Raw genomic sequence first — 17,965 nt, forward strand, 5'->3', positions numbered from 1 at the left:
TGGGAGACACAAACCAGCATGCACTGTTACAGTAGGTGCTTTTATGGCTATAAGTGGTTTCACTCTCAGGCTGTAATGACTAGGGCAGCATTGTCTACAATACAAATGGGGGAAAAGTGGCACATAGTTTCTTCCTGAGAATTGTGAAACCTCCAACCAGATCAGGTGGTGCCAAATCTAACAGGATGTAGATCATCTGACGAGGAAGACTAAAATCCTAATCCGGTAAGATTACGGTAGAAGTAGGGGGAGGGGGGACATTTCAGCAAGTCATCCCCCCCCCCCCCCCCCCCACATACACACACATACACTTTCCTTCCTACTTTCTTGGTGGATACATGATATCTTTGTCGCGAGAGCAGTTCTCATCCTCAACCTGTGTCCCCTTAGCTGCTCCATTGACAGGTACACAGTCAACAAGGCCAAACTGTTTGTCCAAGCAGAGCTCAACTTCGGACAGATACACCTTTTTGGTCCCCTGTTGGGTCGGGATTGAGCAAAGAACAGGAAAGGGAGAGTGACAATTTTAAGTTGTTACACGATACACAGAGTATTAAATAATGATGATTATGATCCTGCTGATGAATACAATAATACAAGCACAGACTATATGATATATCAATAGTTTTCTATAATTTTGTCATCATCATCATTACAATCCTTATTGTCATACCAGAAGTACTAGCAGTAGTAGCAGTTGTGGCAGTAGTAGTAGTAGTAGTAGTAGAGTGCACTCCCATTAAAATGAACACGGTTATAATAAAATTCAGGCGGCAACACTATCGCCTTTATGTTTTATTATTGCTTATTTGTTCGGATATAATGAAATTTCGCTATAATGAAAGAACAGTGTCGGTCTTGAGGACTGCGTTATGTGGGGAGTCCACTGAAAAAACTTGTGACATGTGGCAGAGGCTGCAGACCCAGTGGGGACTAGGCCTGCAGCCCTCCCGAAACCCCCCCCCCCTACACACACACACACACACACCTTCACTTTTCAGAACTGATAAGAATAAGAATAATAATAATGATAATAATAATAATAATAATGATAATAATAATAAAATTATTATTATTAATATTATTATTATTATTATTATTATTAACAATAATAAAAAAAATAATAATAATTACAATGACAATGATAATAACAAACTATGCTAAAAACAAATATCATACATACACTAAACTTTAAACAGATCAGACCTTCCTTCCCCCCATCTCTAAGTATGCCAGGTGATGCAAACATCACACTCATCACCTAAATCTTTTGAAATAAAAATCTAAGTTTGCACATGCCACATGAATTTCCATGTAATTGCAAGGGGAACACGGACACACGTCGGTTTTCACTTTCAGACATGGATACTCTCGACACTGGTCAACACTCACCGGATCATATAGGCAATTGATAATGGGGTCTGTCCCCACTGTGTATCTGACTGCGTCAAATATATCCTGGAACTTGTAGACCTTTTCCTCGTCTGGTGTGATTTCATGACTCTTCAGAATTCTGTGAGGGGCACAGTGAAACAAAAAACACATTAATTACTATCGCAGCAATTTTGGCAGCCCGGGACTCCGGTGTATAGTCACAACTGAAACTGAACACTACTGTAACTGAGCATGAATGCATGAAAGCCATTTTTTTTCTCTCTCTCTTTGGTATGTGGACTTGCAGTAAAATTATGTGCGCAAGAGTCCCTCCAATCATGATAAAGTCATGGTATGACCTCTCACCCCTGCCACTCAAACATATTGTCAAAAGTCTCATCGCGCCCTATTACACTGTAGCCCACATGGCAAGTTTGACAACCTTTACAATGTCCATGCGATTATTTCTGCATGAACGCAATGAAATGATATTATAAATTAATTCATCTGAGCTTAAAATGCACAGTGTAATAAAATTCACATAGATGTCCAAAGTACAGAAACTACATAAAGAGATATTCTAATTTCTGCTAAAGATTTTGATTGAAAAGATGCACTTCTATTTATCTGAAGTGTTGTGATACTTATTATCTAGTTTGTGGGGGGTACAGTGTGCACACAAACAATTTATTCTATATATTGGGGACTGTGCATTTTGCAGGCCTACATGCTAATGTATGATCGCTGGGTGCTTTTTCATCTGAGTTATTTAATTTTACTTTAGTCTTTATTCTTTTCTCTTCTTTTTTTTTTTGGGGGGGGGGGGTGAATGTGACTAGATTTGCATTCTATGAGTGATGTACATTAGTAATGTACAATACACGTATCTACCTACATTGAATGCAGCTACAGACGTTGTGGATGTGGTTATAATATACAAGTTTTGGCAGTTCAGGAATAACTAGGACCTTGACCTCTACAGGTAAGTGCTTTGTAGATTTAGATCTAACAAGACTTTAACCTGGTCTAATACCTGTAACTGTCAGCTGAAGAAGATTTCTCAAGAGAAGATTTATCTTTGTGGATTTGGAGCAACCACAGGTACACAATTGTACTTATGTAATTCTTAATGCACTAGTGTTTTTAACCACTGTATGTACATTGTAGCCACAATCTGTGAGTTTCAGGGAAGTAGATTTACACCTCCCACTGCAATACTGTAAATAATAGTGTATTAACCATACCCATATATAAACCACTCTCCTTTTTTTCAGCAGTGGGGGGGGGGGGGGGGGGGGGGGGGGGATATTTGCCTTGGCATACAAAAGTGTGTACCTCTTCATATTTTCTCTGTGCACATCTGTTTCAATTTTCCCTATGACGTGATGAAGCAATCTTTTTGCAAGGTTGAACAAACATGTCAGACACATAAAATGATTTATCACTGTTTTTATTTGAGGCCACTTAGATGAAAGAAATATATAGAATCACAACATTTGAAATCATGCAAGTGGTCTCGACTTCAGCTAGCTTCAAAAGATTTTTTTCCCTATTCATCCCCCCCCCCCACCCGGCCCTAACATTTTAAAATTTATTTAACAAAGAGATGAATACCTGGTAGTGATGCATAAGCGATATGTAATATTATGAGATTATATTAAAGATAATATAAAGTTTTGGTACCTCAAAAGTTTCCATGAATTTCCTTGTCTTAGTTTGTGTTTCAGGTTAAAGTGCCTTTCATATAACTAACACTGTGAGACTTTCTCACTCACTGCAATAATGGTTTCGTACAATACGTGTACAGTACTACCTCGCCGTACGGCGGCGAGTCAAACTAACGGCTCTGGTACGAAACCATTATTGCATGATTACTAAGACATGAGAGCACTTTGGGGCGAGTAAGTCTCACAGTGTTAGTTATACGAAAGGTACTTTAACCTGAAACACAAACTAAGACAAGGAAATTCAGGGAAACTTTTGAGGTACCAAAACTTGATATTATCTTTAACCTGTTGAGGACGAGTCCCGAGTATACTCGGGCAGGTGTCTACGGGAAATGCGTTTTGTAGCAAAATCAGTCTGTCCTAAACGGGTTAAGGCTCTAGTTAGGGTAGGGAGTAATACCCCCATCTCACTAGATGGCGATTCCGCTACGATCATCAAAAATCGACAAAGCATGGCGGATCGTTGCTTGATCGCTTTAAATCTTCTCCATCGTATCTTGAGCGGTTCAGAAGCGCGGAGGGTCACCACCATCGCCATAGTCGGCGACCTCGCTACGGAAGTTTTGAACATGTCCACAACTTCCGTAGCGAGGTCGCCGTGGTTTTAGAGCGTATCACAATCGCCTCACAAGCGCATTAAAAGCGCCACATTCGTAACTCTGACGGGGTAGCAACGCGTTAGGCATAACTCAAGCGCATCGAAAGCAGCCCCCATCGTCTATGAAAATTACCACTTTTACAAACTTTTACCAACCATGAACGAAAGAAGAAAGAAAGTGATGCATAGACCACGAAGGTGGATGTGGAAGAAAGCGTATCAACTTTATTTTTCCACGTACACTCAGTACGAATCTATTCTGTTTATTAAATTGTTTGTTTGTCATTTACCATTGCAAGTCAATGAAAGTAAATTAAGTTGTCATCTTTTCAATATATATCTTCATAAAATTGTCTCATTGTAGGATACGATTTGTAGTTTGCTCGTAAGCCGGTTCTTTAATATCACATACACATTTTACCCTTTTAATTGAATGAATGACTTAACTAATAATGCAACTTCACATCAGGTTCTAACTGGTGTGTTCTAAAAGGCTAAGATGTAAGGGTAAAACCATATTCTGCATAACCATGTTGGTTTGACACTAACATCTGCCTGAAGAAATTCAATCATGAAACCCATTATATACCCAATCGCTTGATATCGAAGCATGAGCCCGGCGTAAACGTATCACTGTCGCTCCAATCGTATCACTGTTGTAATTTGTAGCGACGCTTTGATAAGCGTACAAATATCACAATATGATTGCTTTGATCGCAGAAGCAGCGTCTCGTCGGCTTGGAAAAGTGGCACAAACGTGGCAGCGTCGTAGCATTATCGTGCCACTATCGCCTACAGCGCAGGTTGAGCATAGAGAAACCGTGGTGTAATCGCCTCGAAGGACAAAAATGTAGACGGACGGTGATCACGCCACGATTTTTGTAATCGTCACAGATCGCCATGGTCGTCATTGTTGCCTTCCTAGTGAGATGGGGGCCTAAGAAAGAACATCACTGCCATTGGCACAGTGTTCCTTCCATTAGCTTTATGTAGACAGAATGGCTTACAATGGATGTTCCAAGCAGTATTGCTAATGTCAATTCTGTGATGCGCCATTAAATTTCAAATGATTAACATGTGTCTGATGTGTCTTTATTTGAACATTCAACTACCCTATTAAATCATCCAAAGGTCAGCTGAGAATGAATGGTTGTACACATTACTGAACAATGTCTACAATATATATTCAGACATGAAGTAGATACTGGCTGTAACAGTGTAAAACCGCATCCTGAATTTTGACCTGTTTGAGCGGGAAATAAGGTGCATTTAATACACCATTACTTACAGTTTAATCTAGCTTGCTGAAGACACAGACACAAACAATTCTATCAATGTTGTCTTGATCCAGACATTTCCAGATTTACCACAGAATATGAATCATACATTTTATTGATTTACTGTACATTTCCCATGTATGCTTCCATATTGAAATACATATCAAGACACACACTTGAAGTACTTGAATCTGAAGAGCCCATGGTTTAAAAAGTAGTTTCCAATTGATATCCCATTAAAACTGAGTTTAGATACCGTGGTACTTGCTCAGGTGTATCAATAATCATTTAGTTTTGCTGTCATTTACCAAGCTTGAGCTTATAGTCTGGTATCCATATATTCAATTAATATCAAGATACACTTGGGTATTGACCAAAATGTGAAATGAAAAAAAAAAAAAAAAGGAGTGCAAGGAGTATTGCAATCTCAGAGCAATCCTCATTGTGGTTGGTATGTGACATTTTAATCATAGTCGATTGCATTGATTAACAATACATCGGGGCAAATATTATCCATCGCACAAGAGTGAATCACATGCACAGCTTATTAGCCACATGCATTTCAATAATACTGCTAGGGCACGTTTTGATTAGCACATACTTGTAACATTCTAACCACCCACTACTGAATTGGAAGGGATCTTCAGGAATAAAGGTTGTGTCAGTACTAAAGTATTGAAATTATATAACACTTTTCATCTCAAAGTACTCCAAAAACAACTCACTATCCTGGCATATTGTGCCAACCAGACAAGTTTCTTGGTAGAGCCTGTCAATATATTACAAGCAAATTCCAAATGGTGGAAGATGAATTTTGAGCCCTTCTGAGAGCTATGCTTTAAGCTGAACAATACATTTCCAATTGCTAGCTCATTGAAACTGAGCATTAATGCTTGCTTTGGGCACAAATAATAAATCATATCATTCCGCTGTCATGTATCTAGAGCATCAACTGGAACTTTATATCCCGGTTCTCATCATGAGTAATAAATCAAACCTTTAAGAGCAACAATGTCAGTGGCTCTTGTACCCCTGCATCACAATGCTGTACGTTATCTGTGTACATCAGTGACAAGATGGACTATAACATTTCTTTCCACCAATCCCAATAAGATTGCTCATGTTCACAGGCTACGTTAGGGGCCCAGTCGTGACCCTTGAGGGATGCCATAGTGAACTACTGATGTAAAACAGCATCAGAGATATATGTCTAATTTGATAACTACTATTCACATGCAATGAAATCCATCCAAGGATTGTACCATTTATTTAAAAGTGTGGAGTAAGCCCTATTTTTTTAATTTTTTTTGTGTGCATCTTCTGAGATCAAGTCTCAGTGATGGTCTCTACAAACTTCAATGCAAAAGGTGCAATACTAAATTCTGATCTCTAATCTTTACCTGGTTTTTACACAATGTTTTTCACCTTTTACACTTATTTGGCATTTTTACTCATATGCTGCATATTCAGTGTCACCAAGTTTCTTGGAGATGTAAGACAGCTTTTTTTTTCTCTCTTTTTTTTTTTTTGGTTATGACAGGTGCATCTATGCTATATTACAAGAACCGATGAAACTACCAAGTGTGACATCATTCAATAAAGGTAGTTTGGTGAGGTGTCCCTGTGTGTTGCTTTGCATAGCTAATCATCCACAGCATCTGACTTCAAAATGTTTACATCAAACAAAGAAGAATTGTTTTATAATGAAAATGAGTTAAGAAAAATGACTGATAACAGGAAATCATAATCAGATACTAGTGGACAATGTGACCATTGCCACCCAGTTACAATATCTGCCTTGATGATACATCATCTGCATCTAATAGATTAAATAGTTGTGTACAGCAGAGAGACTTGAGAGGATCTGAAGAGGATCTCAATTTTGCATTGTTGGCATCAACACGGATGTCAAAATCCCCTCATCCATTCTGTGAACAGTAAGGGACTACATGTATTTTGACAAAAGATGATGGACCATGATATCGTGTGCAATCATCAAATTCTGATATGACCCAGTAACAGTTTGAACATCCTGTCAAACAGGATGTAATCCTGAATGTAACAGCCTGAATATAATACATTGATATTTTTTTTAATAGCAACAGCTGGAATGATCTGCAAGTAATCTCCTACTAGGGATAAGAGCTGAAATGGGAGAGAGGATCTTACTATGAAGTGGATACACTTTCTCTCCTACAATAGTGTACATCAGTATGTATTTCATGCTATATTGTCAGTAACAATGGCATGAAACACACACACACACACACACACACACACTTGCTAATCATTCAATTCCCATGACTACATATGCAGGAAATATATTCACAAATTACAGACACTGATGTAAATAATGTATGACCATGTACATTAAATATTCTTGTTAAGGTTATGGATATTGATAAGATACAAGCTTGTAGGTAATGTAATTTGGACGATTCTCTTTCTTCCATCTAAGGGAAAAAAAAAATCCACTTCAGGATCATCAAGGAAAAGGTAACAAGAAAAGTCTTATGTTTACCCTATCAAGTTGTAATATGATCTGGGAAAGCTTTATGATATCATTTCCAGTTTGCATATTTCACACTTCCCGCGGTGTGTATCCTGCCTACATCGCAACAAACCCCACACAGGATGACACGTACTGTCCGTAGATATAAAGACTAGAACTGGTATGCAGTTTCAGCTCTGCACTCAAAAACAGGCGGTTGGATGATTCATTATCATATGGCTATTGTACTAATTGTCATTGTTGGGAGCAGGCTTCGTCATTGTGGGAAATTAGGGAGTTCACTGTTGTTTAAGTTGGTAGCCAGGGGTTATCACTGTTTGTTGGCAGTGGTGGTGATAGCAGTGGTTGTAGGGGTCTAGGGCAATTAACCCCTGGACAATTACCCCAGACCCTTACACTAACCCTAATCCTAAACCCAAACTCTAACCCTAAACCTAATTTTTATTCTAACTTTATCATAATCATATCTAGTGGGGGGGGGGGGGGGGGGATAATTGCCCTGATAGAGGTTGTAGTAAGGCTTTAGTGCCTTTGTTGGGTGGTGGTGGCAACAAGTATGAACATAGACGAACTTCAGATTACCTAATTTGAGCAATACTCACGAAAGAATGTCGTACTGCTGCTTCAGTTTGAGGGTGGCCTTGAAGTATTTGTGCTCTCCATACAGGGCTGGTAGGTCAGACGCACAGGTGCCATGTTTGTCCCACTCATGTGCCCTGTCCACAAAAGACAACACCACAAAGCGATGAGTGAACCAAAATTCCAGTTTGGGGTTTTATACACTGATCGAATGAGTAGTAGTAGCAGTACTTGCAGGTAAGGTAGGTCGTAGGAGCAGTCGTGCCGTGTGCAATTTATAATTAGTCACTCCTTTCACATTGATATAATTAGCACATTTGTGATAAAAATAATTTTAGCAGTATGGTTGCAGAAGTCATATTAGTAAAAGTAGTAGTACTATACTGGTGGTGGTGGTAGTAGTAGTAGTAGTAGTAGTAGTACTAGTAGTACTAGTAGTAATAGTAGTAGCAGCACTAGTAGTAGTAGCAGCAGCAACAACAGTTGTAGTAGTAAGAGTAGTAGCAGTGGAAGAAGTAGCAATAATGTTGGTAGTTCTAGTAGATGTAATCATGGTAGTGATATAAGTAAAAGTAGTGGCACTATCAAATTTAGTAGAAGTAATTTAGTATGTTGAACTGCTGGCTTTTTAATTCTTTGAAGAACATTGTTCTCAATGTCATTGCGCTGTTACAAATGTAATCTAAGAGATGAGATTTATGATCTCTTTTAGACATTGGCAATCTGCAAGATTTTAAATCCAAATCGAATTCCGAATCACAACTTCCGATATGGAAAGGAAGCAAAAACTCCCATTTCCTATTCCTATACACCAATAATCACTTGCACACGTCCACACTATGCGTATTTATGAACACATCTGGGCTCATGCAGGCTCTATATCATGGTATATGTCACAAACAGAAAAAAATATATATATCACAATCTTTTTACCTGTACCATATGTACACTCACACACAAACATTGATTTCAGTGTCTCTTGGGAGCAACTGGTGTATTGCAAATGAAATACTATCGCATGATATGAGGTCTTTCATCACGAAACTCACAAACAGTTACTTCAGGCAGTTTCTCAATAGGTTTATACTTTTTGGGCCAACAATAATTTCCATTTTTTTTTTTGGGGGGGGGGGGGAGTGATGAGAGTATTTTTTTTAAAGGAATAATTTACACTTTTGCACAAATTTCTGCACGGGATTAACTATTGTTTTACATGCTTTATCATTAAGTGAAATTCATTTCATTAAATGAATAAATAAGCAAAATATGGCCAATATTATGTTAATGTTCAAAATTAATCTTCAGATTGCTCAGCAAGACGGTAGCTTCGTACATCGATCATCAAAGGCACAAATTCACCTGTAAAATTCTTCTGTACATCAATAGAAATTTGACAACTGTTTGAATAATTACAGTTGTATAGCCAGATGGAACTCCAACTCTTAAAGGGACTGTACAGTATTGGTTGAGGTGGGGATTTAGGTTTGTAACATTCCTGAGTGAGATAATGAGAAACCTCTTATGACATATAAAAGAGCGTGGAATTTTAAGAAGGATTCAACGTTTGTTTGACGAAATTTGGTTTTCAAATGGCTGAGATATCCAAAAAAGTGATAATAATAAAAGGCGACAGGCAACGCCTTTTATTTGGATCTCTTTGTTTCACCTTGTTTTTGGATATCTCAGCCATTTCAAAACCGATTTTCATCAAATAAACTCTTGATACCCCTTAGAATTGCATGCTCTTTGACATCTCATAGAGTGGTTTCTGAATATCTCGCAAAACGTTAAAAGCTAAATCCTCACCTCGACCAGAACTGTACAGTCCCTAACGTCCTTGCTACAATCTATCATATATCATGATGCCACAATTTATGTAATGGAGAAGAGTTGGCATTCCTTAAAGAATCTTGATGTACATCCTCGTTCACCTGGCATGATCCAATATTCCTGGCCAACACAAATAACACCAGTCCACAGAGATATCAAAACTATGGAAAATGTTTTCATATTGCACAAGACATCACACAATATTGCTCTTCCAAACTGAAAGTTTTCCTAAAAGAGCACTATGGAAGCTAAAGCAACGAACACAAGAGAATCCTGAGACATCTATTGCGCAAAACAATGTTATGATTAGAGCCGTTATGGGCATTCCTCCATGAGATTATCTGCATCAATCTGCATGGGAAAAAGGACCAGTATTTTTAACAGATGTAAACACAAATGTTGGGATTACCATACATACATCCTGTTCCATACTTTCATTTCTGACTTTGAACCAATTCATACTCAGTTGATAAAAATGATCATGTTAACCAGATATGATATACTATCCATTTGTATATTACACAAAAAAGGTGCTTGTTGCCAGCACAATCGAATGTAACTCACTTTCTTTGTACAAATTAGATGTCTACTGTCAGTTGATATTTGTCAATTCTGATGAGTCGACTGCATTTCGGGACTGCATTTCGGTAATCCAGACTTCCCAACACTTTTGTGAGTGGTTAAATTTGCAATTGTGGGGTACAGTAATGGATGGAGAAATGTACAGTACATTGATTCATGTCGGCATCAGAGTTGATATGTTATTGCGCATTTTCAATTTGCGAACAGCACACAACTCACAAAATTTGTGAAAAGTTAACTCCACAAAACATCATGGAGTAAACAGTACCTTTAATTCAAGGTGGCTCCATATTAGTCTAACTATTATAGTCTGAATTGCAGTTAATACAATGGCAATCCACCATGCACATGTTTGTATGGCGGTGTCTAGTGATGACCCCAGATAACAGCTTACAGGGTCGCAGTAGCCAAAGCACGGAATCAGCTCAAGAAAGTTCACCTATTCATGCAAAGCCTGCCAATGAAAAATGGCTCAAATTTGGACCATTTCAGCATGCTGTTTACCTGCTTGAATCTCTCCTTCAACACGAGTGAGAACATACACTACATAACTGGGTTTTCTAGGCACACAGAGGGAACTACGTTGACAAGTATCAGTGCATGACATTATTTGAGGTTCGTGACAACTGCGAGGGATATAAATTTCAACCACAAACTGGCAAACCCATCTCACCACATAAGTGATGTTGAAGGTATCATGACGCAACATAAGTCAACATGCATTTGCATTGCATAGTTCCTTTAAAAGTAATGATAAGTAATGTGTTGCTTGAAGGTTTGCATGGGGAGGTAAGTGAGGAAAAAAAGGTTTGCGGTAGCAGCACACATGGTGCTACCCCAAACTTTTCTCCCGGATGATAAGTAACTATCAAAGTGAGTTTCATATGTGAGGGTATTAATACTTCGCCTGGCAGTGAGCAAATCTGATACAACGAGCTCATTGTATATGTGACCCTGCATCACAAGACCACCAAAAAGTTGCCAGACATGGATTTTTAGTTACACGTAAGGCCATATTCTGAAAGAGCAGACTCTAAGCTTTGAAAAGATGCATAACTCATCTAAACAATGGAAAGAAAGCACACACACACTGAAAAAGTGTTCAATTGGAAAAGAGGCTTTGAAGGTACACAATGTAAAGGTCTATTCAAGCACCTAATTTCACAAACATGTACTCTGTGCAATGATGGGGACAAAACGTGGAAGTAAAACTCCAAAGCAACCACAACGAAGGGATTCCAGATTACGCTGAAATTTTAGACACTTTGTAAAACATTTTATTTATAACTTTAACCAACATTCAAAACAGCACCACTCTATCATCAGAAGTTATTACAGCTGAAAGAGAAGAATACAAAAAAATTCATAAGAAATAAATTGGGGCTTTTAACCCGTTCCTTCCGCAATTCTCTGACTGCCTTTAATGCCCCCAAACGAGATTCTTTTTGCCCAGTCTACAGAGGACAGGAGGTTGGTAATCCACCTGTGCGAGAGCAGTCAAGCGGCGCATGTATCCCCTTTCCATGGTCAACTACATGTGCCATCGAACAATGAAAATATCAATCGGGTGCGAGGTATGAATAGAGCGTGCACTGATGGGCTCACAGACTCTTTGTTTTACACAAAACAGGGCACCTGAATGGAATGACTGGGGTCAGCGAACACAGGAATCTACTGAGCTCAGCATTGATCGCTATGTACATGTTCATACAAGTTTTATAGCAGAACAAGCGAAAACTAAATCAGTAAAAAGGCAAATAATAGGCCTACTGTGATATACACATTTTTCAGACAAAAAGAGATCATATGCTGATAGAATAAACTCTTATCTTTTTGTCAAACCCATTTTTGGGGACTTTATAACACAAAGAAATATGAATTTAGGCCATAACGGCAGGCACTCTTTTCTTCATCTTGGCAACCTGGTATACCAGGTTCCCATATATCAGTTGCTCCCACGGGAACCTGGTATACAAGTTTTCCGTGAGGAAAGAGTTAAGATACCACTAATTTTTTTTTTTTAATGTGATCTAGAAAGACTGCAAAAACACACAATTTCCCATTCTTTTTGAAGACCCTATATTTTAGAATTATGTAGAAGAAGAATTACTCTTTCAGGAATCAGAAAATTAAAGATCTACTTGGATGATTGACCCATATCACCTTTTTTCACCATTTGAGTCCTCATTTAATGACACATGACTTTTCATTGGTTTTGTGATGCATGGTCACATTATATCAATTTCTCCCTGTAAGATGTGTAACTGAAAGTCCCCATTGTTTTTTCACCACAAAATGTGGTACTGTATTTGTATCAAGGTTCTTGTTGACACAACTTTTTTGAAACGGGGCTTTTCAGCCATCACCCAACGTAAGCTGTGTGAGAAATGCAGTTGAAAGTGAACCTTAATTCATTGTCCTGTGGTATTCGGGTGATTTACTGATTACCTAAGATGGATTTGTGCGTTTGAGCGGGGAAAGCAAGTTTGGCATGACATCCAGTGAGTCAGGCATGCAAACATGGCACATAAAGAGTTCAGGAAAATTATTATCATACACACATTTGATTTATTTTCTTGTATTCTTAGAATTCAAGATTTCCAGCAAAAATGGTTGAAATTTTTAGTTTCCTCTTTACATTCCAATATCATTTTGTGGTTATTTTTGTTGTTGCTGTTGTTGTTGTTAGGATGCACTGTGAACTTCGTTAGAGAACCATCTGAAACAGCAGAGGCACATTCATCATAGGGATATTTTCAGTTGATTTATTTATGATGTTCATAATGTTCAATATTAAATGGGTTAGTCAAATACTGGTTAGTGATTGGCTATTAAACACAGCCATGTGATGGAGGCACATTGGTTATGTTCACCCATGGGCAGAACATTTTTGTAATGTTCTCCCATGGGAAAATATTTTCACGTAACAAATGACAAACCATACCAAACAATTTTTCACGCAATCGATAGGATAAATTTGCCTATTCCATACAAGTGATGTGAAAAAGTAGAGTTGACTAACCCATATAATATAACAGATGATGACTTTTGTTGTCAGGAACATTTACCGGTACCAAACGTTCCACCCTCAGGGTTTGAAATGCTATTTTGGGAGGCTATAAGTCCCTTGACTTCGTCTCGGGACTTATAACCTCCCTCAATAGCATTTCAAACCTTTCGGGTCGAACATTCGGTATGTTCCCTCCCCCGCCAGTCATCATCTATATGTTGTTACTGTCATTGACACACACACACACACACACACAACTGTGATGCAAAATGTGTTTGTATTGTCATGATTGTTGTACATTTGATACTACTCCTTTAGAAGAAGTTTCTTCTTTTAAATTTCTTGGTGTTTGCGTCGATAACAAGCTTTCATGGAGGAATCATATTGATAACATATATGTAAAATTATATCACGTAACATTGGCGTAATGAAAAGATTAAAATATTATCTTCCTTCATCTGCATTATTAACTCTTTATTCTAGTTTGATACTACCTTATTTAAACCAGGGGATTCTTGCTTGGGGTAATACATATCAGATGTTACTTGATAAACTTCTTTTATTGCAAAAGAAAGCGCTTAGAATTGTTTTTAATTTACATACCCGAGAACATACAGATGCTTTGTTTTCTGACCATAAAATATTAAAAGTAAATGATTTGTATGTGTTTCAACTTGGCCAGTTCACGTTTAATTACAACAGTAACTCTTTACCTAAAATATTCCACGATTCATTTCATCGAAACAGTCATGTTCATAACTATCCCACGCGACGATCCGACGAATTTCATCTTCCATTAATGAGAACCGCACATGCCCAAAATACATTTCTTTATACCGGACCCAGACTTTGGAATAATTTAGATAATAGTTTAAAAGATTCCCCCAAATTTGTTACATTTAAATACAAACTCAGAAAACATTTACTTTCTACTTATAATCTTAGATAATTTAAATTGTTTTAATTCATGCTTGAGCTTTCACCTGTCCTGATGTCGCAGCACTTGGCGTGTTCTGTGTGCAGACTTATCTTCTTTCTTCTCTCCTCTTCCTTTCCTGTCTTTTGTTCTTCGTAGACTTGTATTGTTACCGTCTTTTGTTCTTCGTAGACTTGTATTGTTACCGTCTTCTCTCCTCTCGGTACTGTCTCGCGTCTTACAGTGTATATACGTGTGGGTAATCGAATGTGTGTACGAACGTGTTGTCCTTGTCACATTTTCCCGGTACACGTGGTTCGGTGAGCAGTGTCTGGGCACTAGCATTGGTATTCTATATTTTTTTCCCAACCGGTGTATCTCAAAATAATTACATGTATATTGTTATAGAATAGTATATCATTTTAATACTCATTATTTATCTAGCGATCCACGTCCGACAAGCTTTGCTTTTTAGTGGATCACTATTTTTCATAATCGAATTTATTTTCCGCTCACCCACGAAGTATTTATACAATGTTTTTCCTAAATATTGTACATGTTATATGTTGTTCTATAATTTGTCTCGTATATATATTACATGAACCTTTTGCAAACGTTTGAACAATATTATTTCATCACATGTATACTTTGTACTATGTTTTTTGATTTTCGATGATTGGAAATAAACTATGATTGAATTGAATTGAATTGAATTGAAAAAATTGAATTGAATATGTCAAACGGAAACAAAATTTCTATGTCCCATCACAAATCAATAACAATGAATCTGAATGAATCTGAAGACAGACATGCTAATCACATACACACACACAAAAAAAAAAAAACATGATGAACATCTGATTTAAACGAAAGAAGCTCCTAGCAACAACAACAAAAAATAATGATAATCAGTGTTTTGCTCAAGAAAAGGACAGTGTACATACCACAGCGAATAATACTGATCCAGGATTAAAAAGTCTGGCCAGTCCTTCTCCAACTGTGGCACTAGATCCTGGTTTCCAGAAAAGGTAGAAGAAAAATCCATAACATGAACTTAAACATAAAACATATTACCAACGGGACAGAAAATGCTTTATCATCTTTACATTGTTACAGACTCTCAAAGACATACGAGGTACATGTAATTCAATAATCAACTGTTCTAGCCCGTTTCAATAAACGCATTACAAAAATATTAAAAAGAGCATTATTGCCACAGATCAACCAGCAATTGTTTGCTTTATCTCCCAAGAAACAAACATGTCACATAGCCAAGTTCTTTTTTTATATTATGCATTGAGTACCAGTGGTAGTTCACAAAAGATTCATGTCGTGAAAATATCTTGCTGTACAGTAGTACCCTGGACACATGCATACATACTGATTCAGTTTGAATGCGTACTACCATCACTATTAAACGTTACACAGAATCTATATGTTTGAAACTGAGTCCTTGTCATTAATTTGTATTTCACAATGGCTTGTACAGCGTCCCTGTCATTCACTGGTGCTACATGTACCATCCAGAACCCTTGCATGTTTCAAACTAAACGTCAGCAGATTGTGAATAACTTAATCCCTCTAATCCAATCAGTGTTTCTTCTACCCTAGACTTGCCATTGAAGGGGATCTGAGACAATCTAGGGCCTATCAAGCTGCACAATGTACCATTTGCTTCAATACATCTCGTTGTCAACGTATCTAAAATGAGTTTCCACAATGGATTGGGGGAAGCACCACCTTTCATTGCAAATGTGAATATTTTCTGGAATATGTCGCTTACAGTGTAGCCTTAACTCTTTGATAACAAAACAATATAGTATTCAATGGCAGTAGGTACTGTATACACCATATATTTTGTGAGTCTAAATTTTCGCAAATCGGGAATTCCCAATTTTGCGAGTGGTTAAATTCGCGATCTTCGAGTCTGTACTGAATGGAGAAATGTACATGCGTACGTCACATTCACATCGGGATCAGAGTCAATATTTTCGCGTACACAAGTCTTTAATTTCACGAATAGCACCCGACTCTCAAAATTCGTGAAAATAAAAACCTCGCGAATATTCAGCGTATACAGTATGCAAACTGTACATGCACCATCACTATGATATCTATACTGTATCATATCCCTCACAAATTGCTTCTTGTCCTCTGATTGGTCGAGAGCATTGAAAACGCAAAACATATTTCTACCATACAAATCCGCATCTTGCTATTCTCCCTAGGGAAATAGTAAAAAACTATATCACGCTGGTGAAATTCGCGCTTTTTTTGCTTTGCGAAAGATTTCACATGTAAATGAATGGGTATTGCGACACCTTCGCTTTGCGAGAGATTTCATGTACAAATGAATGGGTATCGCGGTGCCTTCGCTCCACGAGAAGACAAAGTCAATTTTCATTTACAAGTGAATGAGTATCAAACACCGTAGACAATATACTCAATACAAGAAAATGACAGAGACTCAGAGAAATTCTTATAAAGCCATCATTCTACCTAAAAAGATGCCCATGGCGCTGTGGAACAGAATATTACGTAACAACAGAGTCTAGGCATTATTGTAGATATATTGAAACATGGGTTCTAGATTCTAGAGATTTTTACGTAGAAAGATCTACCTGGTACCATAAATCTTGGCAACCATTGTCAGTGCCTTATCTAACATTAGACTTGCTGTTACTGAATTTAGACCAGTGGTCTACCAAAATTTACGATGTTGTTGCATTTTTAACAGCAAAGGATAGTCCAAATTCATGTATAGACAGTTAGAAAATGCTGGAAAGACAATAGAAAACATAACAACAGCTGCAGCTCACATCGTTGATCAGTTCGAGCACATCAACATATCTAGTACTTGACAGAACGGATAGGCGTATTGCATGCATGAAGCCCGTACTGAGTCTGCAGTTTGCGCATGTTTACCAGTACACAGCAGTGCACTGTCAAGGACGTTTAGTGGCTGAGCGCACAATTGTCTCTTCATTATACGCGTACGCGCAACCCTCCTGCTGCTTTCCCAAGGCATGATTGACCTGTGAATCTTCTCGAAAAGAGTAAAGCAAGGATGCCATAAAAAGGGTGAATTACAGAATACCAGCAGTCAATTACTCTTAAATTCATTGGGAGGGATATAAAACAAATATACCAGGCCATTGTTCGAGGCACCAGTTGAAACCATGTGCATTTCGTGTGAAGTCACCTCATGCACATAGTTTCAACCAAAGCCTCTCAGGCCTGGTATATTTGTATACCGTGACCTCATAACCTGAGGGATACAGGTGCCATTGAATACATTGCATAATCTGTCCATGACATCATTACACAGAGCTGCCGGTAGGAATATACAGTGTATAAATAGTATACCATAGTGCACTTACAGAGACTTTTTTGACATCAAACTGCCAGGAGTTGTTGCAGGATACTGGTCCAATCTCTCCTGGATTTGATGGCCTGAAGGTGCAAGGAATATATGATAACACAAAGAACAGAGAGAAGAACTTTAATAGTAACAACAAGGCAATATTTTGAATTGATGTACAATTGCATGATGACCTACT

General features: G+C 37.9%; 1 protein-coding gene across 1 annotated transcript in view; it reads right to left on the bottom strand.

The window, feature by feature from the left end:
• Window positions 1-295: 295 nt before the first annotated feature.
• LOC139717536 (ribonuclease Oy-like) overlaps window positions 296-17,965 on the bottom strand; it is a 28,581-nt gene continuing 10,911 nt past the window's right edge. The window contains exons 4-8 of the mRNA XM_071629046.1: window positions 17,786-17,858; window positions 15,350-15,417; window positions 8,091-8,204; window positions 1,393-1,513; window positions 296-478 (exon numbers count right to left, since the gene is read on the bottom strand). Of these exons, the coding sequence (XP_071485147.1) occupies window positions 320-478; window positions 1,393-1,513; window positions 8,091-8,204; window positions 15,350-15,417; window positions 17,786-17,858 (535 nt within the window). The 3' untranslated portion in view covers window positions 296-319. The remainder of the gene's footprint in view (window positions 479-1,392; window positions 1,514-8,090; window positions 8,205-15,349; window positions 15,418-17,785; window positions 17,859-17,965) is intronic.

Source organism: Diadema antillarum, unplaced genomic scaffold, assembly GCF_040938485.1.
Source record: "Diadema antillarum isolate AM-2024a unplaced genomic scaffold, OU_Dant_1.0 scf00000007, whole genome shotgun sequence".
Taxonomy (NCBI): Eukaryota; Metazoa; Echinodermata; class Echinoidea; order Diadematoida; family Diadematidae; genus Diadema; species Diadema antillarum.